At 31.3% G+C, this 26,280-nt stretch overlaps 1 protein-coding gene and 1 long non-coding RNA gene across 2 annotated transcripts; both read left to right on the forward strand.

Moving 5' to 3' along the window:
• Positions 1 to 410: 410 nt before the first annotated feature.
• LOC144564894 (protein trichome birefringence-like 8) lies at positions 411 to 3,384 on the forward strand. Its single transcript, XM_078314489.1, has 4 exons — positions 411 to 731; positions 1,927 to 2,322; positions 2,430 to 2,588; positions 2,674 to 3,384. The coding sequence occupies exons 1-4, from the start codon at positions 412 to 414 to the stop codon at positions 3,008 to 3,010; spliced, it is 1,212 nt and encodes a 403-aa protein (XP_078170615.1). The 5' UTR covers position 411; the 3' UTR covers positions 3,011 to 3,384.
• Positions 3,385 to 11,858: 8,474 nt separating this feature from the next.
• On the forward strand, positions 11,859 to 15,678 carry LOC144564910 (uncharacterized). Its single transcript, XR_013514779.1, has 3 exons — positions 11,859 to 12,871; positions 15,151 to 15,240; positions 15,358 to 15,678. It is a non-coding gene; the product is annotated as an uncharacterized LOC144564910 (long non-coding RNA).
• The last annotated feature ends 10,602 nt before the right edge of the window (positions 15,679 to 26,280 follow it).

Consider the following 26,280-nt stretch of genomic DNA (forward strand, 5'->3'; position numbering starts at 1 on the left):
TTTTCAAAAAAACATTTGCACCAAAAAAGAGTTAAATATTTATAATCTTTGAACCAAAATAATTATAATCATCTAAAATTAGTAAAGTGATTGCAATATAGTAGTCTCCTTACGGTTAGCAACAATATCTTAAAATTAGATTCACTCGGAGGCCATTATATTTTTTTTGGCAATTTAATATAGTTGAACCTACATAGTTTTGGTCTCCTTGTTGAAAAATAATTAATGTGAGTAAATGTTAAATCTGAATGAATTCAAAATAGATCCACCGAATAATTAGTGGACAATTTTTTTTACCAGGCATAATATTTCTAATGGTGGCTTTCAGAAAAATTAAAGGGTTTATTTGGAACTTCGCAGGGACTAGCTAGGAGCATTGGATAGTCAAAGATTTGTTTCCTTCCGTAACCTATGCATTTCCACAAAGAAATCAGACCCTTCATTTCCTTCCCTCTCATTCTCCTCATCTCTATCTCTCTCATATTTTTCCATTTTCATACCTCCTTTAGTCCCCTCAAATTTCTCCATCTATTCTTGAACTCAAACGCAAATTTAGAAAATGATTTATGTGATTATTCCAATGGAAAATGGGTGTATGATGAGAGATTTGTTGGTTGGTACACAGAGGATTGTCGATTCCTCGATCCAGGATTTCAGTGCAGGAAGAATGGCCGCAACGACACGCGATTTCTCCATTGGAGATGGAAGCCTCATGGCTGTGATCTTCTCCAGTATGTAGTTACACATATTCTATCCTTTTTTTTTGTGTTTTTCTTATTCACATAGATTTTTATAATTATGTAACTTATGTTGCACCATTAATTGAAGCTAGAAATGATCCGAAAAGAAGACAACATGACGAGCGCCCAAACAATATAAAATTTATGTTCTCTCTAACATTTTATATTGAAAACTAAATAAAAGAATAGAAAATCAAAATAAAGATATAAAGTTATCAACGTCATCGTATCCTGCACATGCTTGAGAAAAGATCTCACATACTTATTATTAATTAACGGATAGAACTTACAAATTACTCCGTTAATATTCGTGCGGAAGCAGATCTTGCGAGCGTAGCAGTATTACTAGTTCTGTAAGGAATCACAAGCCGAAGCCGGAAGCCCTGCGTTTTCCACGACCTAAGACCTTCAACTATTAACAGAGTATCTTGGTGCTTTGTTACTTTTCTCTCTTTCAGTTACTATTTCGTTTTTTATCTAATTGAGAGAGAGACAGATATGGATGGTTTATATAAAACCAATGCACCTTTTCATAATGGGATGACATCTATTCATAACGGGTCGGGTTTTGGATTTGGGTTTTCCATAACGGGCGTACCATTTAATAAATCCAATACTTATTTTGATGGGAAACATGAGGTTTATGAATAAATATATATTAATTTGGAGAATAAAAATTAATTTAGTATTAATTATTGTCTTAGTGATTGATTGTAGATTTGAAATTTATTGTCTGTATTGAAAATGAATTAAAAGAATTTTGATTTTGGGCTCATTATAAATAAAAAAAATCACTAATATGATTGATGTAACTTCAAATTAAAATTGTTATTATTATTCTGTTTTGGAAAATTCATTTTCTGTACTATCGTTACTATTCACTAATATTCGCCAAAATTTGCTTGGCAGTTACAATTACAACACTAATTAGTTGCTTTATACGAATTAGTAATCTTTAAATTTACGCATTGTCTAGTGAAATTTAACAGGGCATATAATATACCATCTTGACTTCCTGAAACATGAAACCAATTTGTAATATCACAAGGGTTTATGTAGGTATAGGAATAGTATTATGATATTCTCCTCATGCACTCTTTTCAATATATGATTTGTATACACAATTCAATCTTGCCTTAAATGATATATAAAAACAATAGTGAGTTGATCAGTTGACTTTACTCAGGTTCAATGCGAAAGAGATGCTAGAGCGAAGCAGAAACAAGAGAATAGTATTTGTTGGAGATTCAATTGGGAGAAATCAATGGGAATCCCTGATTTGTATGTTATCCACCAACGTGTCAAACCCATCAAATATCTACGAGCAATTTGGGAACCCCATAACCAAGCACAGAGGCTTCCTATCCATGGTTTTCAAGGACTACAACCTAACCGTGGAATACTATCGCGCACCTCAACTCGTGGTGATTGATCGGTTCAAGCCGCAAAATGCCTCTGTTGCTGGTTTGCGAGGAGCAATACGGGTCGATAAACTGCCGCACTTTGCTAACAGGTGGGCCGGTGCAGATTTACTGGTACTGAATACTGGTCATTGGTGGAACATAGACAAGACTTTGAAAATGTAAGTTTGAGGGGTAACAAGTAATAACCTCTCGTGCATTAAAATGACAGTTTATTTCTCAGAATCTTCAATTTGGGCTAAAAATTGAATTCTTGAGTTTTCTACAGGGGAAACTACTTTCAGGTGGGCCAAACTGTCAATCATACAATGGATATCAAAGAAGCATTCCAAAGATCTATGGAGACGATTAAATCTTGGGCCTTTAATAACCCAAAACTATCCAAGAGTTACATCTTTCTCCGGAGTTATGCCCCCATTCATTTCATGTAAGTTGGTATCTTTCAAGTAAAAATATTGTACGCCAAACAACAGGTAATTTTTCTAATTTGGATTTGTTGGCCTAAATTGTAGGAACGGTACATGGAAGCATCACGGGACTTGTGCATTAGAGTCAGATCCATATACTGACACAAATAGTTTCCGACCCGAATCATGGACCAACCCGATCATATCGAGCACTATAAAAGAGATGAGAAACCATGGTATGAGAGCTAGCATTTTGAATGTGACATACATGACAGAATTCCGAAAAGATGGTCATCCTTCGAAGCATCGCGAACCAGGAACCCCTCCTGACGGGCCTGAAGACTGTAGCCATTGGTGTTTGCCAGGCGTCCCCGATACATGGAATGAGATCTTGTATGCAAACCTCTTATCGTCTGAATATGAGAAGTCAAGAACTTCATGAATTCTTTTCACAGTGATTATTTTTTCTTTTTTGTAGTAATAATTGAAATCCTACTAATTAAATTTATGATTAAAAAAAAGAATTAAAATATAGGGGAAAAGAAAATAGAAAAAGAAAATACAGATAGTGTACTAAAGAAAAGTTAATAAATTTATTGTAGTGTTTAGTACTGCAAAATGTAGATTTTGTTAACATATTGTCAATTCGCGAATTTACTTGTTAGCTAGGGTGTTAATTTTTTTTTATCTTAAACAATGATTTTACCAAGTTTTTGTACATATCTTAGCAGTGTGGAAGATTAATATTTTCTCTTTATGCTTTTGTTGGTTGTAGATGCCTATTGCATTTACTGATTCCTGTGTAATTAATAAAGATCCTATTCCTATCCCACATGCAGTGGCGTTGCAAGGATTTGAGTCAGGGATAGGCAAAAGTTGAGTTCGGGTTCGAATAAACTGATAGGTTCGAGTTCGGACTTGAATAAACTGATAGGTTCGAGTTCAGGTTCGGGTTTGGATTCAGATTCCCGACAAAATTTAATGGATATTACTTTGTATGAACACAATTTATGAAATTTAAACAAGTATTCCTTGTAAAAATAGAATCCTAAAAACTTTAAAATTGTAACTAGCACAGACAAGGTTTTTTTTTATTTAAAATTGTACCATGAATAGTTGTATGTAACACTCTTATACCAGAGTAGATTTAAGTTAATTCTAGGGGTGAATTGGTTTTGAGTTATGTTTATCGGGTTTGGGTTTAGAGTGAATCGGTTTTGAGTTGGGGCCAATTAGATCGAGTTTGAATGAGAGTTAGAGGATATAAACAGGGGTAGACAGAGCTAATTCCATGGGTAGTCAAAGTTAAAAATTTATCCTATCTCTATTAAAAAATTTAAATCCAGGGCTAGGCAGTTGCCTACCCCTAGTGTACATTGGCTCCGCCACTGCGCACATGGCGATACATTTGATTACATATAGAGCTGGAACATTTACACTTACGAGTAACTTGTACTATATATTGTTAGTTTAAAAAAAGACAAATTTCTTTGGAGATCAATCTGTTATGTTCTAAATAAATTTTCCCCACCATTTTTTTCCTTGCAAAATATAAAACGGACGGAATATAGTTGTCGATATTAATGTTAGAAAATTTTTGTTGACCAACCAAAAATATTATAAATAATGTCTATACCATCACGCATTTCTTCTTCCATTGTTGAGATAAGAGTAGCATGATATAGTGGCAAAGTTTAGGGACAGAAGAAAATTACCCCTATAGAAGTTCAATGGTCCTATCTGTAGAATGGTCAACATATATGAGACCAAACTATATATTTTGAATCTTACCTAATTTAGGACAGGACTAAATATATAATTTAGGCCCACAATTATAGGATGAGCCCAAATAATACAGGCCTAAACATGAGGCCCACAAGAGCGTAATAAACAGACGAAAATTGTTGCAGGTATTCTTACCATAATCAAATGAAACATTTTGAATTAATTTTCTTAACAGTTGCTATATATATATAGCATAAGACTTTTTGTGCTACGGTCTTAAAAATTTATCATATAAAATTCAAATTTCAATCTAAGTAGATCAGTAAATTATTAGTTATATAACGAACTTGTAGAATATTAATTTTTACTATTTTTATGATTTATAAAAGATGACAAAAAATTGCTTGAAAGTAAAAGAAAATTGCCAATATTGTAGATCATTTTTTTTCATCTTTCATAAATTATTAAAAATAGTTAAAGAAATTCTAAAAATAGTGAAAACTAGTATTTTACTAGTTCATTATATAATAAACTTATTGAACTACTTAGATCAGAATTTGAAGCTTATACAATAAGTTTTTGAGACTACAACACGGAAGACTTACACTATCCATAGTACCCAAGTAATACTCTTTCCTTAATTATAACTTATATACAACAGGAGAAAATCTTCTCACACTATTCAAGCATCACGGTGAGAAAAATCCAGAGCCCTTTTTAATCAGTTCAGGACTTAATTCACAGTATAATAACATAAAAGTTGTAGAATTGAACTTGATTATCCTCACTTCTATTTAAATGTGACAAAGTCTTTAATATTTTCACAAGCTTTGCCTTACTTTTCAATTTTGCCGACTTTTATTTGATTAATCAAGTGTCGCTTTAAGGCGTAACATCATGAAAACTCAGTTGATTTAAAAGATGCATGCTGGATGTAAACGGAGCGGATTTAGAGCGGATAATGCTAATACTATATTCGTATTCATCTTTCAATATTGAGCGGATACGGATAGTTAAAAGATATTAAATTTTAAAATTAAATCTGTTTTAAACTGATACGGATACAGAACGAATAATCTACGAATACGGATTCAAATACGGATACGAAACGAATAATTATCGCATAATTGAGTTATACACTTTAAGATACAAAAGAGTATCTTGTTGTTGTCTTAAAATAATGACTAAAATCAATTTAACAGAGACTAAAAACATACTATATTCATGGACTAAAGTTTTGAATGGAAAATAATGAAGAAATTGAGACAAAAATGAAAGAAAATAGAATTATTGTAGACCTATCACTAGCGAAAAAGATATTAAATTGGAAACCATATCATATTATCCTTTATTTCACCACCAAGATTGAAATTAATATGAAATAATTATACAACAACTTTGATCTGGAGCAGTAAATTCGAAGCCGGTTAGGAGCAATTTCGGATCCTAAAAATTGGGTTCGAGTTCAGGTTCGGGTTTGGATTCAGATTCCCGACAACATTTAATGGATATTATTTTGTATGAACAAAATTTATGAAATTTAAACAAGTATTCCTTGTAAAAATAGAATCCTAAAAATCTTAAAATTGTAACTAGCACAAACAAGTTTTTTTTGGATTTAAAATTGTACCATGCATAGTTGTATGTAACACTCTTATACCAGAGTAGCGCACATTTAAGTTAATTCTAGAGGTGAATTGGTTTTGAGCTATGTTTATCGGGTTTGGGTTTAGAGTGAATCGGTTTTGAGTTGGGGCCACTTAGATCGAGTTTGAATGAGAGTTAGAGGATATAAATAGGGGTAGGCAGAGCTAATTCCAGGGGTAGGCAAAGTTAAAAATTTATCCTATCTCTATTAAAAATTTTAAATTCAGAGGTAAACAGTTGCCTACCCCTAGTATACATTGGCTCCGCCACTACGCACATGGCGATACATTTGATTACATGTAGAGCTGGTACATTTACACTTACGAGTAACTTGTACTATATATTGTTAGTTTAAAAAAAAGACAAATTTCTTTGGAGATCAATCTGTTCTGTTCTAAATAAATTTTCCCCACCATTTTCTTCCTTGCAAAATATAAAACGGACGGAATATAGTTGTCGATATTAATGTTAGAAAAATTTTGTTGACCAACGAAAAATATTATAAATAATGTCTATACCATCACGCATTTCTTCTTCCATTGTTGAGATAAGAGTAGCATGATATAGTGGCAAAGTTTAGGGACAGAAGAAAATTACCCCTCTAGAAGTTCAGTGGTCCTATCTGTAGAATGGTCAACATATATGAGACCCAGCTATATATTTTGAATCTTAGTCTGTAGGATACCTAATTTAGGACAGGACTAAATATATCGAAGCCTAAGTAAAGGCCCACAATTATAGGATGGGCCCAAATAATACAGGCCTAAACATGAGGCCCAAAAGAGCGCAATAAACAGACGAAAATTGTTGCAGGTATTCTTACCATAATCAAATGAAACATTTTGAATTAATTTTCTTAACAGTTGCTATATATATATATAGCATAAGACTTTTTGTGCTACGGTCTTAAAAATTTATCATATAAAATTCAAATTTCAATCTAAGTAGATCAGTAAATTATTAGTTATATAACGAACTTGTAGAATATTAATTTTTACTATTTTTTTATGATTTATGAAAGATGACAAAAAATGGCTTGAAAGTAAAAGAAAATTGCCAATATTGTAGATCATTTTTTTCATCTTTCACAGGCTTCTAAATAGCTAGCTATAACTTTTCCGGACCATAAACGCTAAGCTATGAGATAAAATTGCACTAACTCAGCTATGACCGCTATAGCTATAATAGCTGACCGCTATTACCGCTATATGAGACCCGCTATGCTACATGGTTTTTTTTTGCAATTTATATGGACTTCTGTACTTTTATTCTTATTTCTAATGCTACATGGTCTTCTACGATAAGTATACTAAACCAAACTATATGCTTCTATTTTTATTTGTGATTTATTCTATCATTCTATATCGAGAAATATTCAAATACTAATTATTCATTTTGATTAATCTTTTTATAGTATTCGTTTGTAAAATTATTATCGTTCGTTTCAATTGAAAGCTGATTTTGATTATTATTATAATTATAAAATGTTTAAATATGTATATTGACTTCATTTACCTTATAAAATTAATTGCTCTTTGTCTATTATAATATGTAATACCATGAAGTATAAACTATTAAATAATGTTACTTTTTAGATTTTTTTTCATTCTTATTTGCGTAATTGATAAAAAGTATAGACTTAGATTAGTTGTCATTTAATTGTTACATAAATTTTCTAATATTGATTATGTTGATAATTAGTAGAAATATAGAATATAAAGTTTGAAAAGGGAAAATCGCTATGTGTGATAGCTTCCGCTATAGCTACGCTATTCGCAATAGTTTTTTTTTTTGGTCTCCCCGCTATGCCGCTATAATCGCTATTTAGAACCTTGATCTTTCATAAATTATTAAAAATAGTTAAAGAAATTCTAAAAATAGTGAAAACTAGTATTTTACTAGTTCATTATATAATAAACTTATTGAACTACTTAGATCAGAATTTGAAGCTTATACAATAAGTTTTTGGGACTACAACACGGAAGACTTACACTATCCATAGTACCCAAGTAATACTCTTTCCTTAATTATAACTTATATGAGGAGGGTTAAAATGCACCATCTTTTTGTGCTCCTCACGTGCACCCTCCTCTTATATCTTCATTTTCAAAGTTCAAATAGTCGATTCAAATCTTCCAACGTGTTCTTCATATTAAAATGTACTTGGAGACCAAATTTTATATTTTTTGGAAATTTTTTACTATTTTTTCAGAATTTTTGAAAATAATCACTTTGCTGAATTTTTTATTATTGTTTAGTTTAATAAAAAATTCTGAAAAAATATTAAAAAATTTCCAAAAAATGTAAAATTTGGTCTCCAAGCACATTTTAATATGAAGAACACGTTGGAAGGTTCGAATCGACTATTTGAACTTTGAAAATGAAGATATGAGGGAAGGGTGCACGTTAGGAGCACAAAAGGGAGGGTGCATTTTAACCCTCCTCAACTTATATACAACAGGAGAAAATCTTCTCACACTATTCAAGCATCACGGTGAGAAAAATCCAGAGCCCTTTTTAATCAGTTCAGGATTTAATTCACAGTATAATAACATAAAAGTTGTAGAATTGAACTTGATTATCCTCACTTCTATTTAAATGTGACAAAGTCTTTAATATTTTCACAAGCTTTGCCTTACTTTTCAATTTTGCCGACTTTTATTTGATTAATCAAGTGTCGCTTTAAGGCGTAACATCATGAAAACTCAGTTGATTTAAAAGATGCATGCTGGATGTAAACGGAGCGGATTTAGAGCGGATAATGCTAATACTATATTCGTATTCATCTTTCAATATTGAGCGGATACGGATAGTTAAAAGATATTAAATTTTAAAATTAAATCTGTTTTAAACTGATACGGATACAGAACGAATAATCTACGAATACGGATTCAAATACGGATACGAAACGAATAATTATCGGATAATTGAGTTATACACTTTAAGATACAAAAGAGTATCTTGTTGTTGTCTTAAAATAATGACTAAAATCAATTTAACAGAGACTAAAAACATACTATATTCATGGACTAAAGTTTTGAATGGAAAATAATGAAGAAATTGAGACAAAAATGAAAGAAAATAGAATTATTGTAGAACCATCACTAGCGAAAAAGATATTAAATTGGAAACCATATCATATTATCATTTATCTCACAACCAAGACTGAAATTAATATGAAATAATTATACAACAACTTTGATCTGGAGCAGTAAATTCGAAGCCGGTTAGGAGCAATTTCGGATCCTAAAAATTGGGTTCGAGTTCAGGTTCGGGTTTGGATTCAGATTCCCGACAAAATTTAATGGATATTATTTTGTATGAACAAAATTTATGAAATTTAAACAAGTATTCCTTGTAAAAATAGAATCCTAAAAATTTTAAAATTGTAACTAGCACAAACAAGTTTTTTTTGGATTTAAAATTGTACCATGCATAGTTGTATGTAACACTCTTATACCAGAGTAGCGCACATTTAAGTTAATTCTAGAGGTGAATTGGTTTTGAGCTATGTTTATCGGGTTTGGGTTTAGAGTGAATCGGTTTTGAGTTGGGGCCAATTAGATCGAGTTTGAATGAGAGTTAGAGGATATAAACAGGGGTAGGTAGAGCTAATTCCAGGGGTAGGCAAAGTTAAAAATTTATCCTATCTCTATTAAAAAATTTAAATCCAGGTGTAGACAGTTGCCTATCCCCAGTGTATATTGGCTCCGCCATTACGCACATGGCGATACATTTGATTACATGTAGAGCTGGTACATTTACACTTACGAGTAACTTGTACTATATATTGTTAGTTTAAAAAAAAGACAAATTTCTTTGGAGATCAATCTGTTCTGTTCTAAATAAATTTTCCCCACCATTTTTTTCCTTGCAAAATATAAAACGGACGGAATATAGTTGTCGGATATTAATGTTAGAAAAATTTTGTTGACCAACCAAAAATATTAATATTATAAATAATGTCTATACCATCACGCATTTCTTCTTCCATTGTTGAGATAAGAGTAGCATGATATAGTGGCAAAGTTTAGGGACAGAAGAAAATTACCCCTCTAGAAGTTCAGTGGTCCTATCTGTAGAATGGTCAACATATATGAGACCCAGCTATATATTTTGAATCTTAGTTTGTAGGATACCTAATTTAGGACAGGACTAAATATATCGAAGCCTAAGTAAAGGCCCACAATTATAGGATGGGCCCAAATAATACAGGCCTAAACATGAGGCCCAAAAGAGCGTAATAAACAGACGAAAATTGTTGCAGGTATTCTTACCATAATCAAATGAAACATTTTGAATTAATTTTCTTAACCGTTGCTATATATATATAGCATAAGACTTTTTGTGCTACGATCTTAAAAATTTATCATATAAAATTCAAATTTCGATCTAAGTAGATCAGTAAATTATTAGTTATATAACGAATTTGTAGAATATTAATTTTTACTATTTTTTATGATTTATGAAAGATGACAAAAAATGACTTGAAAGTAAAAGAAAATTGTTAATATTGTAGATCATTTTTTTTCATCTTTCATAAATTATTAAAAATAGTTAAAGAAATTCTAAAAATAGTGAAAACTAGTATTTTACAAGTTCATTATATAATAAACTTATTGAACTACTTAGATCAGAATTTGAAGCTTATACAATAAGTTTTTGAGATTACAACACGGAAGACTTACACTATCCATAGACCCAAGTAATACTCTTTCCTTAATTATAACTTATATACAACCGGAGAAAATCTTCTCACACTATTCAAGCATCACGGTGAGAAAAATCCAGAGCCCTTTTTAATCATTTCAGGACTTAATTCACAGTATAATAACATAAAAGTTGTAGAATTGAACTTGATTATCCTCACTTCTATTTAAATGTGACAAAGTCTTTAATATTTTCACAAGCTTTGCCTTACTTTTCAATTTTGCCGACTTTTATTTGATTAATCAAGTGTCGCTTTAAGGCGTAACATCATGAAAACTCAGTTGATTTAAAAGATGCATGCTGGATGTAAACGGAGCGGATTTAGAGCGGATAATGCTAATACTATATTCGTATTCATCTTTCAATATTGAGCGGATACGAATAGTTAAAAGATATTAAATTTTAAAATTAAATCTGTTTTAAACTGATACGGATACAGAACGAATAATCTACGAATACGGATTCAAATACGGATACAAAACGAATAATTATCGGATAATTGAGTTATACACTTTAAGATACAAAAGAGTATCTTGTTGTTGTCTTAAAATAATGACTAAAATTAATTTAACAGAGACTAAAAACATACTATATTCATGGACTAAAGTTTTGAATGGAAAATAATGAAGAAATTGAGACAAAAATGAAAGAAAATAGAATTATTGTAGAACCATCACTAGCGAAAAAGATATTAAATTGGAAACCATATTGTATTATCATTTATCTCATAACAAAGACTGAAATTAATATGAAATAATTATATAACAACTTCGATCTGGAGCAGTAAAGTCGAAGCCGGTTAAGAGCAATTTTGGATCCGGTTAGGAGCAATTTCGGATCCGAATAATTGCGGATACAGATACACCTTCATAAAATTTATCCGTATCCGTTATTATTTCATCATATGTAAAAAATATTTGTATCTGTATCCGCAATTGTTCATATCCGTTTAATTTGAATTCAAATCATTTCTGAATACATATTCGATATGGAGCGGATTACCTGTATCCGTTTACACCCCCTATGTATGCATCATTGCTTCGTAATGTAAGTAAGATTTATTTTTATAATATTTTATACAATAAAATTAAAAGGCATTTCCCAATTGTATGTTCCAGTGAAATTGCATTTCCACAATCCCCCTCAGTGAAATTGTTTTACCCTTTATAATTTCCATTGAGGTCTGCCTTGACTTTGAATCTACTTAACAGTTCTCCTTTTCCAATTACTTATTTTGATTTGATGTATTAATTTATGTATTTATTTCTCGCTATTGTTTTTCCTTTGAAATTTGTGAACTTCTATTTTGTTCATGTATCCTGTGAAATAGTTGTCTGGATAGAAATTTGTTGTATGTGAAATTTGTGAAGCCTCCTATCCTGTGAAATTGTTTTTCCTTTGAAATTTGTGAAACCTCCTATTTTGTTTCATTTATTTCTCGCTATTTTTTTTTTCTGTAATTAGTTGTTTGGATAGAAATATCATTTAATTTCACAGGATCTTTATCAGAATCTTTATATTTATAGTAAGAAATATCATTTAATTAGTTTACAGTAAATATAAAGATTTTGATCTTTATCAGAATCTTTAATTTCACAGCCTTCTATCTTTTTATTTATAGTAAGAAATATCATTTAATTTCTTTATATTCTGATAAAGATTATGATAAATGATAATTTCACAGGATCTATTTTGTGAACCCTATTCAGTACATAAATTTCACAAGATCTAAAGGTTTTTGTTGTCATTTTCAGATGCTGCATCTTTTCTTCTTCAGTGTCAAAAAAAAAAAAATTGTTTTATAAACCAGCTCAACCAGTACATTAATTACTATCATGACATAGATAAGTCCATGAGCATAATCTTTCCTGTACCTACATATCCATACAAATACAGCCCTTTAACCTTGAAACAAGATCATTTGGCTATCAGTGTTGACCAATGCCACATGCCTCTACCACAATGCCTAATACCAATACAATAAATACTTGGTATCTTCATTCTCCAATAGATCCTAGTACCATCATTGTACCGGTATCAATACCTTGCAATCTAGCAAAAATTATACCAGTGCCACTGTACCAGTACCACTTTAAAATTATACTCTCAAATGTATAATTTCTCACACATGAAATTTTATGTACAGGAAGCCGACACTGAGGGAGGAAAGGCACAGTTGCACTTCGAGGAAATCCTAAAGAACAATATTGCAATATATGTTGTGAGTTATTTTATATGGTTATAATTTCAGCTAAGTATATGCTTAAGTAGGAGCTATGTATAAACAAGGTTAACCATACAATGTTGTACTGCTATTTAGTCAAATCTTGTATAGTGCATGTTTGACCAACTTGAACCTGTCTTAATTCATATTACAATCCAGTGTTATACTAAATGCACCGTTAATCAATGTTTTAAAATGCAGTTTTGTTCATGCATGCGGAAGGGCTTTGCATACCGCATATGCGGTATGCGGACGCATATGCGGATTTTCATGCGGATTTATATATGCAGATTTTAAAATAAAAATTCACGTATATATATATATATACATTCATATTCATATATTTGAATTTATTTTAACATAATAACATAATCAACAATAATTTTTTGATTTTTTAATATAAATTTTAATTAAAATACAATCAAATTATCAAAACCGCATGGAAAGACTGCATGGCCGCATATTTCAGTCCGCATGGCCGTATATTCAGACCGCATGACCGCATATTCAGACTGCATGGCCGCATTTTTAATTCGCATGACCGCATATTCGGACCGTATATACGACCGCATGGAAAACCCGCATGAGCATTCTGAGCACGGCTGCCGACCGCATACGCATATGCGGCCCCTGCGGCCGCATTTTAAAACACTTCCGTTAATCACTCCAAAAACTGAAAATAAATGCGATTAAAAGTAAATAGATGAGTTTAGAGAAATTTGACACGCGGGATGTTAACGGAGTTCGGCAAAACAAAGGCCTACGTCTCCGGGGCTTCGCAACCTCTTCTAGGTGCGTCTTTGTGTACCTAATGAGAAATGTTTACAACTTGTGAACCGGTGAGTCTTTACAATCCAATCAGAAAGTCACACGGCCAACTTGAGAAAAAAACGAAGTCTCTAAGTTTAAACTACTTAAGAGAAATACTCAAAAGATCACTCTAACCTAATCTAACTCAAAATTAGTGAAGTGAGTTTGAGGTTGTTTGAGGGATTTTGAAGTTTTAAGCTCTCACAACAATGGAGTAACCAAGCTCACAGAAAAAACAGTGTTTTTGAAATTTAGGGTCGGCTGAGATGAGTGAGAAAGAGACTCCACAACTCTATTTATAGAGATAGCTCCAGAAAGAGCAATTTGACCTAAAACGTTATCAATATTTTAGTTCAATTTTGAATTCTAGGTTTTCTTTTTCTGCAAGATTGATCAAAACGTTACATAACGTTTTGCACTGTAAAAACTTGATTAAAGACAGAAATTTCTGAATGTTGAATTTAATTTACATTGTTACAACGTTTGTCAAACGTTACAATGCTGATTTAATTAAATTGTTGTAACGATTGACAAACATTACCAACGTTTGTTATTCTTTATGAGTTTGATCAAGCTGTTCCTCAGCGTTTCTTTACAGGTTGAAACGTTATAACGTTTTACAAACGTTATCAACGTTTGTTCCCTGTTAAAACAACATCAAACACATTTTATCAAGTTTAAAATATTACAATTTAACTTCTTGATAAATGTCTTCATGATTTCTTCAATTCAATCAATCATTATTACAATTCCAATTTGTATGAACTTGCATAATTATATAAATATAAGAAATCGTAAAATTCAATAATTGTATGTTTTTACAAATTAGTCAAATAGACAAAAAAGATTATTGCTCAAACAACATCCAGCACATCAATGGAATACATGCCTAGAGAGAGTAAACTACATCAATTACAATCACATGATTGAGAAAGATAAACACATTTAAAATTTGGCAAAAAAACAGATTGAGAAAGTTAAACATACTAAACTACATCAATTACAAACTCTGGTACCGTCACTGTACATCAATTACGCCCACCCACCCACCAAATTTAATTGTTTTTTCTTACTACACTACAACTTCTCAAGAAATCTGAAATGAATATAATGAGTAGCAAATTAATATAATGGTACAGTAACATTAATCCTCTTTTATTACACACACGGAGTTGGGCAATTATATTTATTTGATATTTTTTTATGAGTTCTATAGATTTTGACTAAGACATGGCATGAAGGAGCAAAGAAATGATATTGTAGTGTACTGATTTGCTTTCTAAATGATACCGGGTGGATCATCTAATTTTAAAGTAATACCTTTATGAATGCTCTAAACATAAATATATCATGATGTCCCCAAATACCCTTGTACGTACCTTAATTCTAGATTACTTATATGTGTGATTGAACTCTTTAAAGCAAGAATAGCTAGGCCAAAATCTAAAAATTTGAATTATTTACAGTTTGAACCTAATTATAATAGCTAGGCCAAAAGAGCTCTAAGTGAGTCAGACCAAGCTTAAGACGTGGTGCAAGATTAAAGGTATATTGAGGTAATATTTAAGGTCTTATGGAGTTTTAATTTTGTGTTGTATTTTACTGACTTTATCTATTACTTACTTTAATATTACATTTACTTTTATCATGTACATCTTTGTATTGGGTTGTAGGAATATGGAATGGACAGTAATACACAAGTGAACGGGATTCATCTAACTCTGAGTTAGAAGAAAAAAAAAATTCGAAGAAGACCCCACCACGCCAATAGATGAAGAAATATTTTTGTTAAGAAACTATATGTGTAAGAGGAAGGCTAACAAAATACGCTATGTCAAGCTTGTACAAAGCTGAATGTGTATTATTTAGTTTTCAGAATCTGTTTTGTGTGTTGTTCTCTTAAAATTATATATGTGGCCCTTTTGAATTTTGAAATTATGTATGTGGCCCTTTTGTCATTGAAAATTATGTATGAGAACAATGTTTTAACTTTTCATTGTGTGTTGTCATTTGATAATTTTTTAATTTTTCATTTTGGTTAAGAATCCGATGTCTTATTGATGTATGAATATAACATTCATTGGATTTTAGTTGAGATTAATTACTGTGATTTAATAATATCAGTTCCCACCGTAACGCGTGGACACTTGATTAGTTTAGTTCATATCTGTATTAAAAAAAAAAGTAGATACATATATAATTTTACCACAATCCAATCCCTATCTGATCCGTATCCAATCCGTTTTCACTCCTACCTAGAAGAGATGAAAAAGGCGATCTAGGGAGTTGGGATGGAGTTGTAGGGGTGTAAACGGATCGGATATTATCCGATTTCGTTCGGATCCAAATCCGAAAAAATTAGTTAAATTATCCGATCCGTATCCAAGACTATACGTATCTGTATCCGAAAAATTATAACGGATAATGATACGGTAAGACTTTTAACTATCCGTATCCGACTGTTTACACTTTTAAATCACAACAAATGTGCTATATGTTCTTAAATTGATTTATTAAATTGCATATAGATATATATTTTAATGAACAATATAACACTATAACATAATTAGTGACTAATATTTTAATAATATAATATATATTTTGTAAGCAACAAGTTAATTATGAAAAATATTTGTATCCGTCTAATATCCGATCTGTATCCGAGACTATCTGTATTCGTATCTATATTCGTATCTGAAAAATTAAAATAGATATGAATACGATAAGACCACTATCCGATCTGTATCCGACTGTTTACACCCTATGGAGTTGGAACTTGAACAGGCCTCTCAATTAAGTGAAACAGAATAAAAGAATGTTCAACAAACAAGTGACCAATATATTTAATTTTTTAGAAGTTAGAATATCCTTTTCCAATCAGACATGCATCAATCATACAGCTTCGACAGGTGCGAGGCAATTATTTGAACCTGTTTAATTGTTTAAATAAAGAAATTATAAAAAAGAAAGAAATTAAGAAGTCACATGATTACGAAAGAAAGTGTCTGGAGAGAAGTCGATAGAGAAAAAAGAGGAAAAAGACCCCCGAACCGCTCCAAAGAAAAGTCAAAAGTGCATGCCAGACCAGCATTTTATCAGAAAACTGTTCTTCAACTGTGGCAAGGAACGGCGACTGTGGCAGCAGAATGCAAGTCACTCTCCATTCGCTGGCATAATTATCATTATAGCACAATTACATTGCTTAATATATGTGAACTATCAAAGTTGAATTGAGAAAATTCTTCAATTTTGTTTTTTAAAATAGAGACGAAACCAGAACATAAAATAGAGAGACGAATTTTATAAAATAAGACATAATTATACAATTATTTTGAATACCAACATATTTTTATAATTTAAAAAAAGCAACAAAAAAGATATTTTATTAATATATATTTGGGTTAGAAGTAGACAAATGAATTGTCGTTCCTAAGTTGATACGATGTCTTAAGTTCAAATCAAACAGTTGTAAAATCAATCCGACAATCAATTACGCATTTGATTTTGAAGTTTTGGTTAATTCGACTTCTTGATTTCAACTCATCAGTTCAAAAAATGTTTTAAAATGAACATGAGCAAAATAAATAATTTTTGAAATCTTAAATGTGGCTTGAAAATAAACATGATAAGGTTTAATATTTTATTATTTTGTGATGCCTTGTAAGCCCTCCTCATTAATAATTAAATGTTTACTTGTAGACTTGTAGTCTAATGGTTAGAGCTTTATTTTGTATTCGAGAGATTTGAGTTCAAATTCCACTCACTACATAGCATATTTTAATTTCCAGTCTTCTTTATTAAAAAAAAATAGTTTCATTCCTGACAGTGCGGATATTTGAGTTTCATAAAAAAGAGAAAAATTGAACGTACCTCTGCCTAAAAGAATTTAATACATTAAATAAATAAAAAGTGAAATGAATATATGAGGTTAGTTAAGATCAAAGTAGTAGTTTTTGAGCCTTGGTGTTATCAATTTGTTTTTGCGGTTTCAAAGTTCAAATAGTCAATCTGAAGTGCTCAATGCGTTCTCCATATTAATATGATTGGAGAACAAATTTTATATATTTTTTAATTTTTTTTACTATTTTTTAAGGATTTTTGAAAATCAATGCTTTAAATAATAAAAAATAAATAAATAAAATCTGAAAAACAGTGATATTTAAAAATTAATAAAAAATAGTAAAAAAATTTCAAAAAATTTAAAATTTGGTCTCCAAGCACATTTTAATATGGAGAACATGTTGAGCACTTCAAATCGACTATTTTTACTTTAAAAACTGTAAAAATAAATTAGTAGCATCAAAGCTCAGAAACTACCACTTTAATCTTAACTAATCTCATGAATATATTTTATCAAAGCATCATATATATATATATATATATGAGGAGGGATCAAGTTACAACACTTGAAAGTTACAACAAAGTTACAACATCATTTTTTTTTCATTTTCAAAGTCCAAATCGTCGATCCAAACCGTTAGATATTCAATCTATATTAAAATGTGTTTACAGACCAAATTTTACATTTTTTGAAATTTTTTTGCTATTTATTAAGATGGGTACAAAATTGCTGTTTTTAATGGTGCAGAATTTTAATAAAAACAGCGATTTTGTACCCATCTTAATAAATAGCAAAAAAATTTCAAAAAATGTAAAATTTGGTCTGCAAGCACATTTTAATATAGATTGAATATCTAACGGTTTGGATCGACGATTTGGACTTTGAAAATGAAAAAAAATGATGTTGTAACTTTCAAGTGTTGTAACTTGATCCCTCCTCTATATATATATATATAATAAAAAAACACCGGCATGAGCAAAGCGGCCGGCCTCTTGCCACAACTACATGCAACAATATATTTTTGTAGTAAATAGTGATCGATGCGCCTTATCCGTTGGTTTTATTTTTTGGTTTGGGTCAAGAAACGATGACACTAGCTAACAGCCGGAATAGGCCATCATGGGCGGCTAACTAAGCCTATCTTGCCCGGTCAACCCGTGACCTACTGCACATAAATATGATAGAAACTTTGAAGTTAGCTGAATCCCTTCCCTCGCTCATTAATTCTACTAATTAAAGAGATCCCGTTTTCTCTCCATTCATGCACTAAATAAAATAGATGTCCGATGAAGGAGGGCTGTGTGGAATATATATGGACCGTTATTTTAACTTGTTTACGAAGAATCTCAAAACGGATCCCTAGAGTTTCTATAAGCACCGGCTGATTGAGTTTGGACCGATTGAAATTAATCTGAGCCGTCCATTTATTTATTGCACCTCTCAAGTATTTAGGGGACACACACACGAGCAGAGTTAAGAAATATAATAGAAAATTATATTTTTTTTTATAATAGAAAAATTGTATAATATTTAAATATAAGTATATTTTTATTTATTTTAGAAAAAAAATATGATAAAAGAATTTCATATTTTTTTAGTTTTTGGATTAGAAGTAATTTTTGTTTTGATAAAAGGCCTAAGCCCATCTTCATTGAAGAAAAAGTTAACTTACACTCTTAATTTGTTCATAAAGTCTTCATCTAATCATGGATAATACCCTAGTCAGCAAAAGCATCAACATAACAGCTGGAAACTCACAAACAGGAGCAAACACAAGTTCAAACAAAAGAGTAGACCCAGGGTGTTCTTAAGTTTATCAAACTCCTTGATGAACTCAAGTCTAAAATCCATTAAATCGGTTTCAAATGACGAATCTGAACCGTTGAAATCCGCCTACATTACAAGTGATGTGTTTATATGTAAAAAAAAAAAAAATTTTTGCATAAAGTCAAAAGGTAAAAAAACATTCAAAAAATGAATGCATTAAAATTAATTTATTAACCTTCTAATTTTGACAGCTTGATTTTATACTAAATTAATTCAAATATTTAAAATTTTCACATGTAGACCCATCACTCGTAAGGTGGATGAGTTTCAACAGTTCGGATTCGTCATTTGAAGCTGATTTAATGGATTTTAGACTTGGTTCCTTGGTGAACTTAAGAACACCCTAGTTCTACTCCAAACAAAATACTACATATATTATATAAGCCACACACAAAGGGGCTGAGGTAAGTTTTTATAGGGATTAGAAGTAATTAAGCAAGTGCCTTTTCATGAACCCATGTGGTTCCGCCACAGCATAGTTCATTATATTGAGTTTGAATCATTTTAATAGATTATTTATCTTTTGTTATTGGAACGATTATTACATGAGTATAAATTCTAATGACATGTTCGACGGTTATGGATTTGTGATGAACAGAATTTTACTAGTATGAAATTTCAGAAAATAATTTATTTGATTCTAAAAACACAAAAACATGTAGAAATTTTTCAATATGCACCGTTCGGATGTACGATTTTTTAAAAATAAAAATATGTTATATTCACAGAGAGAAGCAAATATGTTATATTGAGTTTGAATTTTCAATATGCACCGTTAGGCATTTTAAATTAACATTTTGAAACTATTATTTCGCCGCCAATTTTCTTGCATAGTTTTTTACCAACATAATTAAGAGAGAAGCAAATATACAAAAAATTAATAATAATAAAAGTAACTAGTTCTCTATCTAAACATTGCGAGCAAATAAATAATAAAATTGAAAATGCAGGGTGCAATTTAACAAAAAAAAATGAAAAATATAATCATATTTTGATTTGTGCCAAAAAAAAAACATAACTATTTTCAAAAAAGTATTAAATATATGATTAACTCATGAAAAATATTAGGATCGAAAAATATTTGATCATATCATTATTAAAACAATAAAAAAAAGATACACATTGAACGTAAGATACAAATCTTTTAGCCTTTTTCCAATTATAATACAAAAATAAATATTACCTATTTTTCATGAAGCCATGTGAAGTTTTAAAGTAAGATACCGAGATAAAAAATAATCTGTTTGTTGCCTTGCTTCATGGAAAAATGTATTGAGCAGAGACATTTTTTCTTCTGGTGAAAAGATAAGTCCCAAGAGCTATTTTTTTTTTCCATTGTAAAATCCTTCCCAAAAAAAAAAAATTGTATTCTCACAAATCAGTTCTCCTATTTAATGCCATGAGATTTAGTCCAGTTGAACATTCCTAATAGTAATAGTACAAGTGTGTCATGATATAGACCGTCTATCATAGGTGGTCCTATCAAATTTAAACGAGTTAGGTCTAGATATTTGCTCTCGGGTAGGGTACGGGTACCTCGGGTAAACCCGAGATGGGTAACGGGTAGAACGAGTAACGGGTAGAATGGGTACGGGTATGCGGATTTTTTTTTTTAAAACTCTACCCTACCCGTTTCATACCCGTGTCTGTCTCGGGTAGGGGTAACGGGTACCTCGGGTAGGGTCCGGATATATATTTTTTTTTTTCTGTTTTTGAAAATTTTTGAATTTCAAACTAAAACAGGTTAACGGGTAAAGGGGTGCGGGTTCGGGTATGGGTACACGGGTGCGGGCATGGGTAGAACGGATTCGGGTAGGCGGGTTTTGGGAACGGGTACAGCGGGCACGGGTTGGACGGTTTTTTTTTCAAATAATGGCGTCCGGTCCGTCTCAAACCCGTACCCGTGTACCCGTTTACCGCCTATACCCAGACACGGGTACGGACGGACCGGGTTCGGGTAACCCGTTAGGGGTTTTAGCAAAACTCTAGTTAGGTCGTACTTGTTTTTTTCAAGTTTAGCCGTCCAATTTTGATTAGTTCATTTGTATGCAAATCGTGTGCTTTCTTGAACACTCATGTGTATTAATTCTATAGATTCGTTCTAAAGATTATGAATTTAAAATTAAATTAGTAGATATTGATTTGCTTTTTATTAATTCGACAAATAAATGTTTGATACGAGTTTCATAAAAAAAAGTTAAGCTAATCTGATCCCTCTGTTGTACATAATTATTTTTTTTATAACTATAATAATAAGAAATGAGCTATTGTACTTAGAAAACTAAAATCTATATATGTTTTAATTTGTGTCTACATTTTGCGATTTCAAAGTTCAAACAGTTAATCTAAACTTGTAACACTGTGAACTTTTAAAATTCAGATTTAATTAAAATAATAAGTGGTTAAATCGAATAATATATATATACGTATATACGAAATTAGTGACGTGGATGGTGAACAATAATTATACGATTAATTGTGTTAAAAAAGAGGAGCAATATTTGTTATATAAATTATTTAATCAATATCGAACAAGTGGAGGGTTTATTTTGCAAAAAGACCACTTACAAGTGGGGGCCCTTGTCATTCCTTCCTCTTTCCCCTCCTTCCTTTCCTTTCCTGCGCCCACATCTCTTCTCCCTTTTCCTTTGTTTCCGCCAAGAGAGAAAGACAACGAGAGAGTGAGAGAGAGACAACCTAAAACCTCTCCCGGTGACCGTATTGCCCGAAAACGGAGATTTAGGAAGAGGAGCTCAAACCTCGCACATCCATCCGTTCCATTGGTAATTCCCCTTTCTATTTCTCTCTCATTTCTTGATTCCGTGTTTTTAGGGTTTCGGTGAAAACCCGTAGAATCGTACCAAACTGATTATTCCGTGCCTTTGTTGTTTCTATAGTGTAAATTGATTGATTCCGTGTTCCAAAGTGCAACCAAATTTCCAATTTATGAATTTTCCCAAAAATTGATTAGGGTTTAAATTGTAAAAGTGCCGGAATTTAATAAATTGACCTATGTATAGATCCTAACGAGCACGGCTAGCGGGATTGACGAGCTTACCGAGTCGCGAGATCGCGGACCCTCTACGTGCCCTACGTAACCAGGTGCGGGGGTTCACGGGATCTGTTTTGGGGTTTATTCGTAGAACTAAATAACGGTGCATATTATTATATTTATGTTGATTGCTTGATTTAAATAAACTGTGCATAGCATGTTGAATCTCTGATTGAAAGCATTTGTTGCCGCATTGCATTAATTGTGATATTAGTGTAATTGAATTGTATAACTGTTATGATTGATCTGTCGTTTTGAATAAGTGAGTGGAACCACAGTATGACTTGTTTTGATTGTGTGAAGTGAACAGTGTATCATAGTGGAAAGTCTAGCTAGCTACTAGACTTTCATCCAGGACCCTTATGCGCATCTGGAGAATGGCCCTAGTGAACCCAGTACCGGTTGGGTAAGGGAAGTGTAGTGTAATTTTAGGTAGAACTGTGGTTCAGTGATTCAGTGAAAGTGTCAGTGATTTCTTTTTGAGAAAAGTGATATTCTGTTGCATATTCGCGGAATATGCCCGTGTATATTTTAAGTGATGAATTGATGAAATTGTATGACTTGAAACCAGAAAATAGAACTGTTAAGCCGGAGGTGATCGATAGTTGATATCTGTACCTCATAACCAGACTTATATATATTATATCTGTGAAACCAAATCTTTCTGGAAATTCGTTGATTGATGTTGATGAGATGTGAATTGAAATCCGTTTGAATCTATTCCCGGTACATGTGCATTTATTATTATTGGTGAATAAATAAATAGATACCCTTTTGCTAGTGTATTTAGTTCTGGTGATGGATTTCTCACAAATCCAGTAGCCCTATAAATTCCGCACTGAGAAAACGGATGACAGGTTTTTCTCACCCCCTCCCCTCGGAGAATTTTTTCCTTTGAATTGAAATGTGCAGGTAAACGCGAGTGAAGTGGGACTCGGGCTCGACGCGTGAGTTTAGGCCGAGCTAATAGGTTATGCCAAACCCTTTATGCCATTTTGAATGTGTAGTTGAACCCGTAGTCGGTTATTTTGATGTATAGGTTATTATCGAACCGTATTATGTTATAAAACCCTAACGGTATGTTTTAAATTGTTGTTATGACTTAAATGTTGAAATTGCATGTTTAAAGGTCATTAAAATTTCTAGTAAATGGGGAATAATTGTTTAATTATACGGGGATTTGATCGGGTTTGAAAACGGGGTGAAATTTCACGAAAATGGGCAAAGGAATGAAAAACTGTACCCTTATTGCGGGCCGCAATGAGAGTAGACAGAGGGAATTTCGCAGATTAAAATCCAACCAGGTCATTGCGGGCCGCAATACATTTATTGCGGGCCGCAATGAATGGAGGCAGAGACCAACCAGGTCATTGCGGGCCGCAATACATTCATTGCGGACCGCAATACATTCATTGCGGGCCGCAATGAATGGAGGCAGAGACGATTTGCAGAGGCTGGAAATTTTGGAACTTGTTGCGGGCCGCAACAGCCCTATTGCGGGCCGCAATGGGGATTCTGAAAAATGCTGTTTTGGGTATAACTTAGCCAAATTAAATCGGATTTGAACCAAACTTGTTTTAAATCAAATCCTATGATAGTATGATTGTATTTTAATTAAAATTCATGTGAAAAAGGACTAATCTGGACCGTCCATCTTGATCGGTAAACTTGACTAATCTGGGCCGTCGGTTAAAGGATTTTCATGAAATTTGACCTCTCCAAAATAAAACCGCTCGCAGGGGGCTGCCGCCCCCCTGCCACCCCCCGCATACTCCTAGGAGCAAGCCCACACACATAAACATAACAAATATATATATATATATATATATATATATATATATATATATAAAACCGCATTTTAAAACACTGGCGAAAACTGCGCGACCCCCTGTTCCGGGGTGTGACAAAACTATTCAATATGATCTTCATATTAAAATGTGTTTGAAAATCAAATTTGAGTAGAATTTTTTTACTATTTTTTAAGATAGGTTGAAAGTCATTGTTATTTTGTTGAGAATCTTCTGAAAAACAATAATTTTTTATTTATCTAAAAAAATAATAAATCTGTTTTTAAATGTAAATTTGGTTTTTTATATATTTGAATCTGAAGATCATGTTTAATGGTAAAGATCGAAACGAAGAACCGAACTTATACTTGAGATGTGAAGATAATCATGCAAATTCACGCTGCGAGGCATGAAACAACTAGCATTTTTCTTCCACGCGAAAATCACACGATATGCTTCCGCACATGATCCGACTTTTATTAAAAACATCGGCTGCTTGGTGTTGAGTTTTCTGTTGGACGAACATCTGTGGACTTGTTCAGGTCGGTACCTTTGTTAAGTTTATCCTGATTTCAATAGAAATATCTGGACTTATTAGTTCCACTATTATAAATTTTTTTATATATATTTGTGTAATAGTCTGGAAGAAATTTTTTTTGTAGTAGTCTTTCCGGTTTCAACACCAATTTTCACTATTACAAATAATCTGGAATATTTTTTTTCTGATTTTAGGATTTTTTTTTAAATTGGAATATTTTTTTCCGGTTTTTGTTTTTTCGGATTCTTTTTTTGTTCATTTTTCAGTTTTTATAATTTATTTATTTTTTGTATTGAAGTATTACAAATATTTAATATATTTTTTTAAAAAATAGATGGAATACTATATAATTTGATTTATTCGAAAGACTGCTACAAATAATCCGGATCAATATTTTTTATGCCGGATTTTTTACGGCCGTAAGAAAAATTAATATAATATAATATATGTATATGTATATGTATATGTATATGTATATATAATATAATATAATATAATATAATATAATATATGTATATGTATATATAATATAATATAATATAATATATGTATATATAATATAATATAATATAATATATATGTTAAAATGTGCTTGCATATCAATTTTATATTTTTTTTGAATTTTTTTACTATTTATTAAGTATTTAATAAAATCGCTATATTCAGACCATTGAATTTTTGTACCCATCTTAATAAATAGTAAAAATTTTTAGAAAAATGTAAAATTTGATCTGCAAGCACATTTTAAAATATCCATCATGTTGAACGGTTTGGACTTTGAAAACTTTGAAAATACAGATCGTTGAATGCCTATCGTTGAATGAAAACTTAAACTGAATTTTTGAAGCACTAAACGAGGGTTCCAATGCCTCATTTTTTTATACCTCATCATACCTCATATTTTATATCTTCATTTTCTTCATATTCAAAGTCTAAATTGTCGATCCGAACCGTTCAACATGATATCCATACTAAAATATGGTTAGGGATGAAATTTTATAATTTTTGAAATTTTTTTACTATTTTTTAAGATGGGTAGAAAATCACTGTTTTTTTAACGGTTCGAAAACAGTGATTTTGTACCTATCTTAAAAAATAGCAAAAAAATAGCAAAAAATATAAAATTTCATCTCCATGCATATTTTAGTATAAATATTTTGTTGAACGGTTCGGATCGACAATTTGGACTTTGAAAACGAAAATATAAAATATGAGGTATGATGAGATATGAAAAAAAATGAGGCATCAGAATTTCAAAAAAACGTCGTTTAGTGCCTCAAAAATTCAGTTTAAGTTTTCGTTCATCGGTAGGCATTTAACGATCGGTATTTTCAAATCCGGATTATTTGTAGTAGTCTTTCGAATAAATCAAATTATATAGTATTCCATCTATTTTAAAAAAAATATTAAATATTTGTAATACTTCAATAAAAAAAATTATAAAAACTGAAAAATGAAAAAAAAGAATCCGAAAAAAAAATTCCTAAAACAAAAAAATTTTCCTAAAAAAAAAAAATCTTAAAATCGGAAAAAATTATTCCGGTTTTAATA

Source organism: Carex rostrata, chromosome 1 (assembly GCF_964058835.1).
Source record: "Carex rostrata chromosome 1, lpCarRost1.2, whole genome shotgun sequence".
Lineage (NCBI taxonomy): Eukaryota > Viridiplantae > Streptophyta > Magnoliopsida > Poales > Cyperaceae > Carex > Carex rostrata.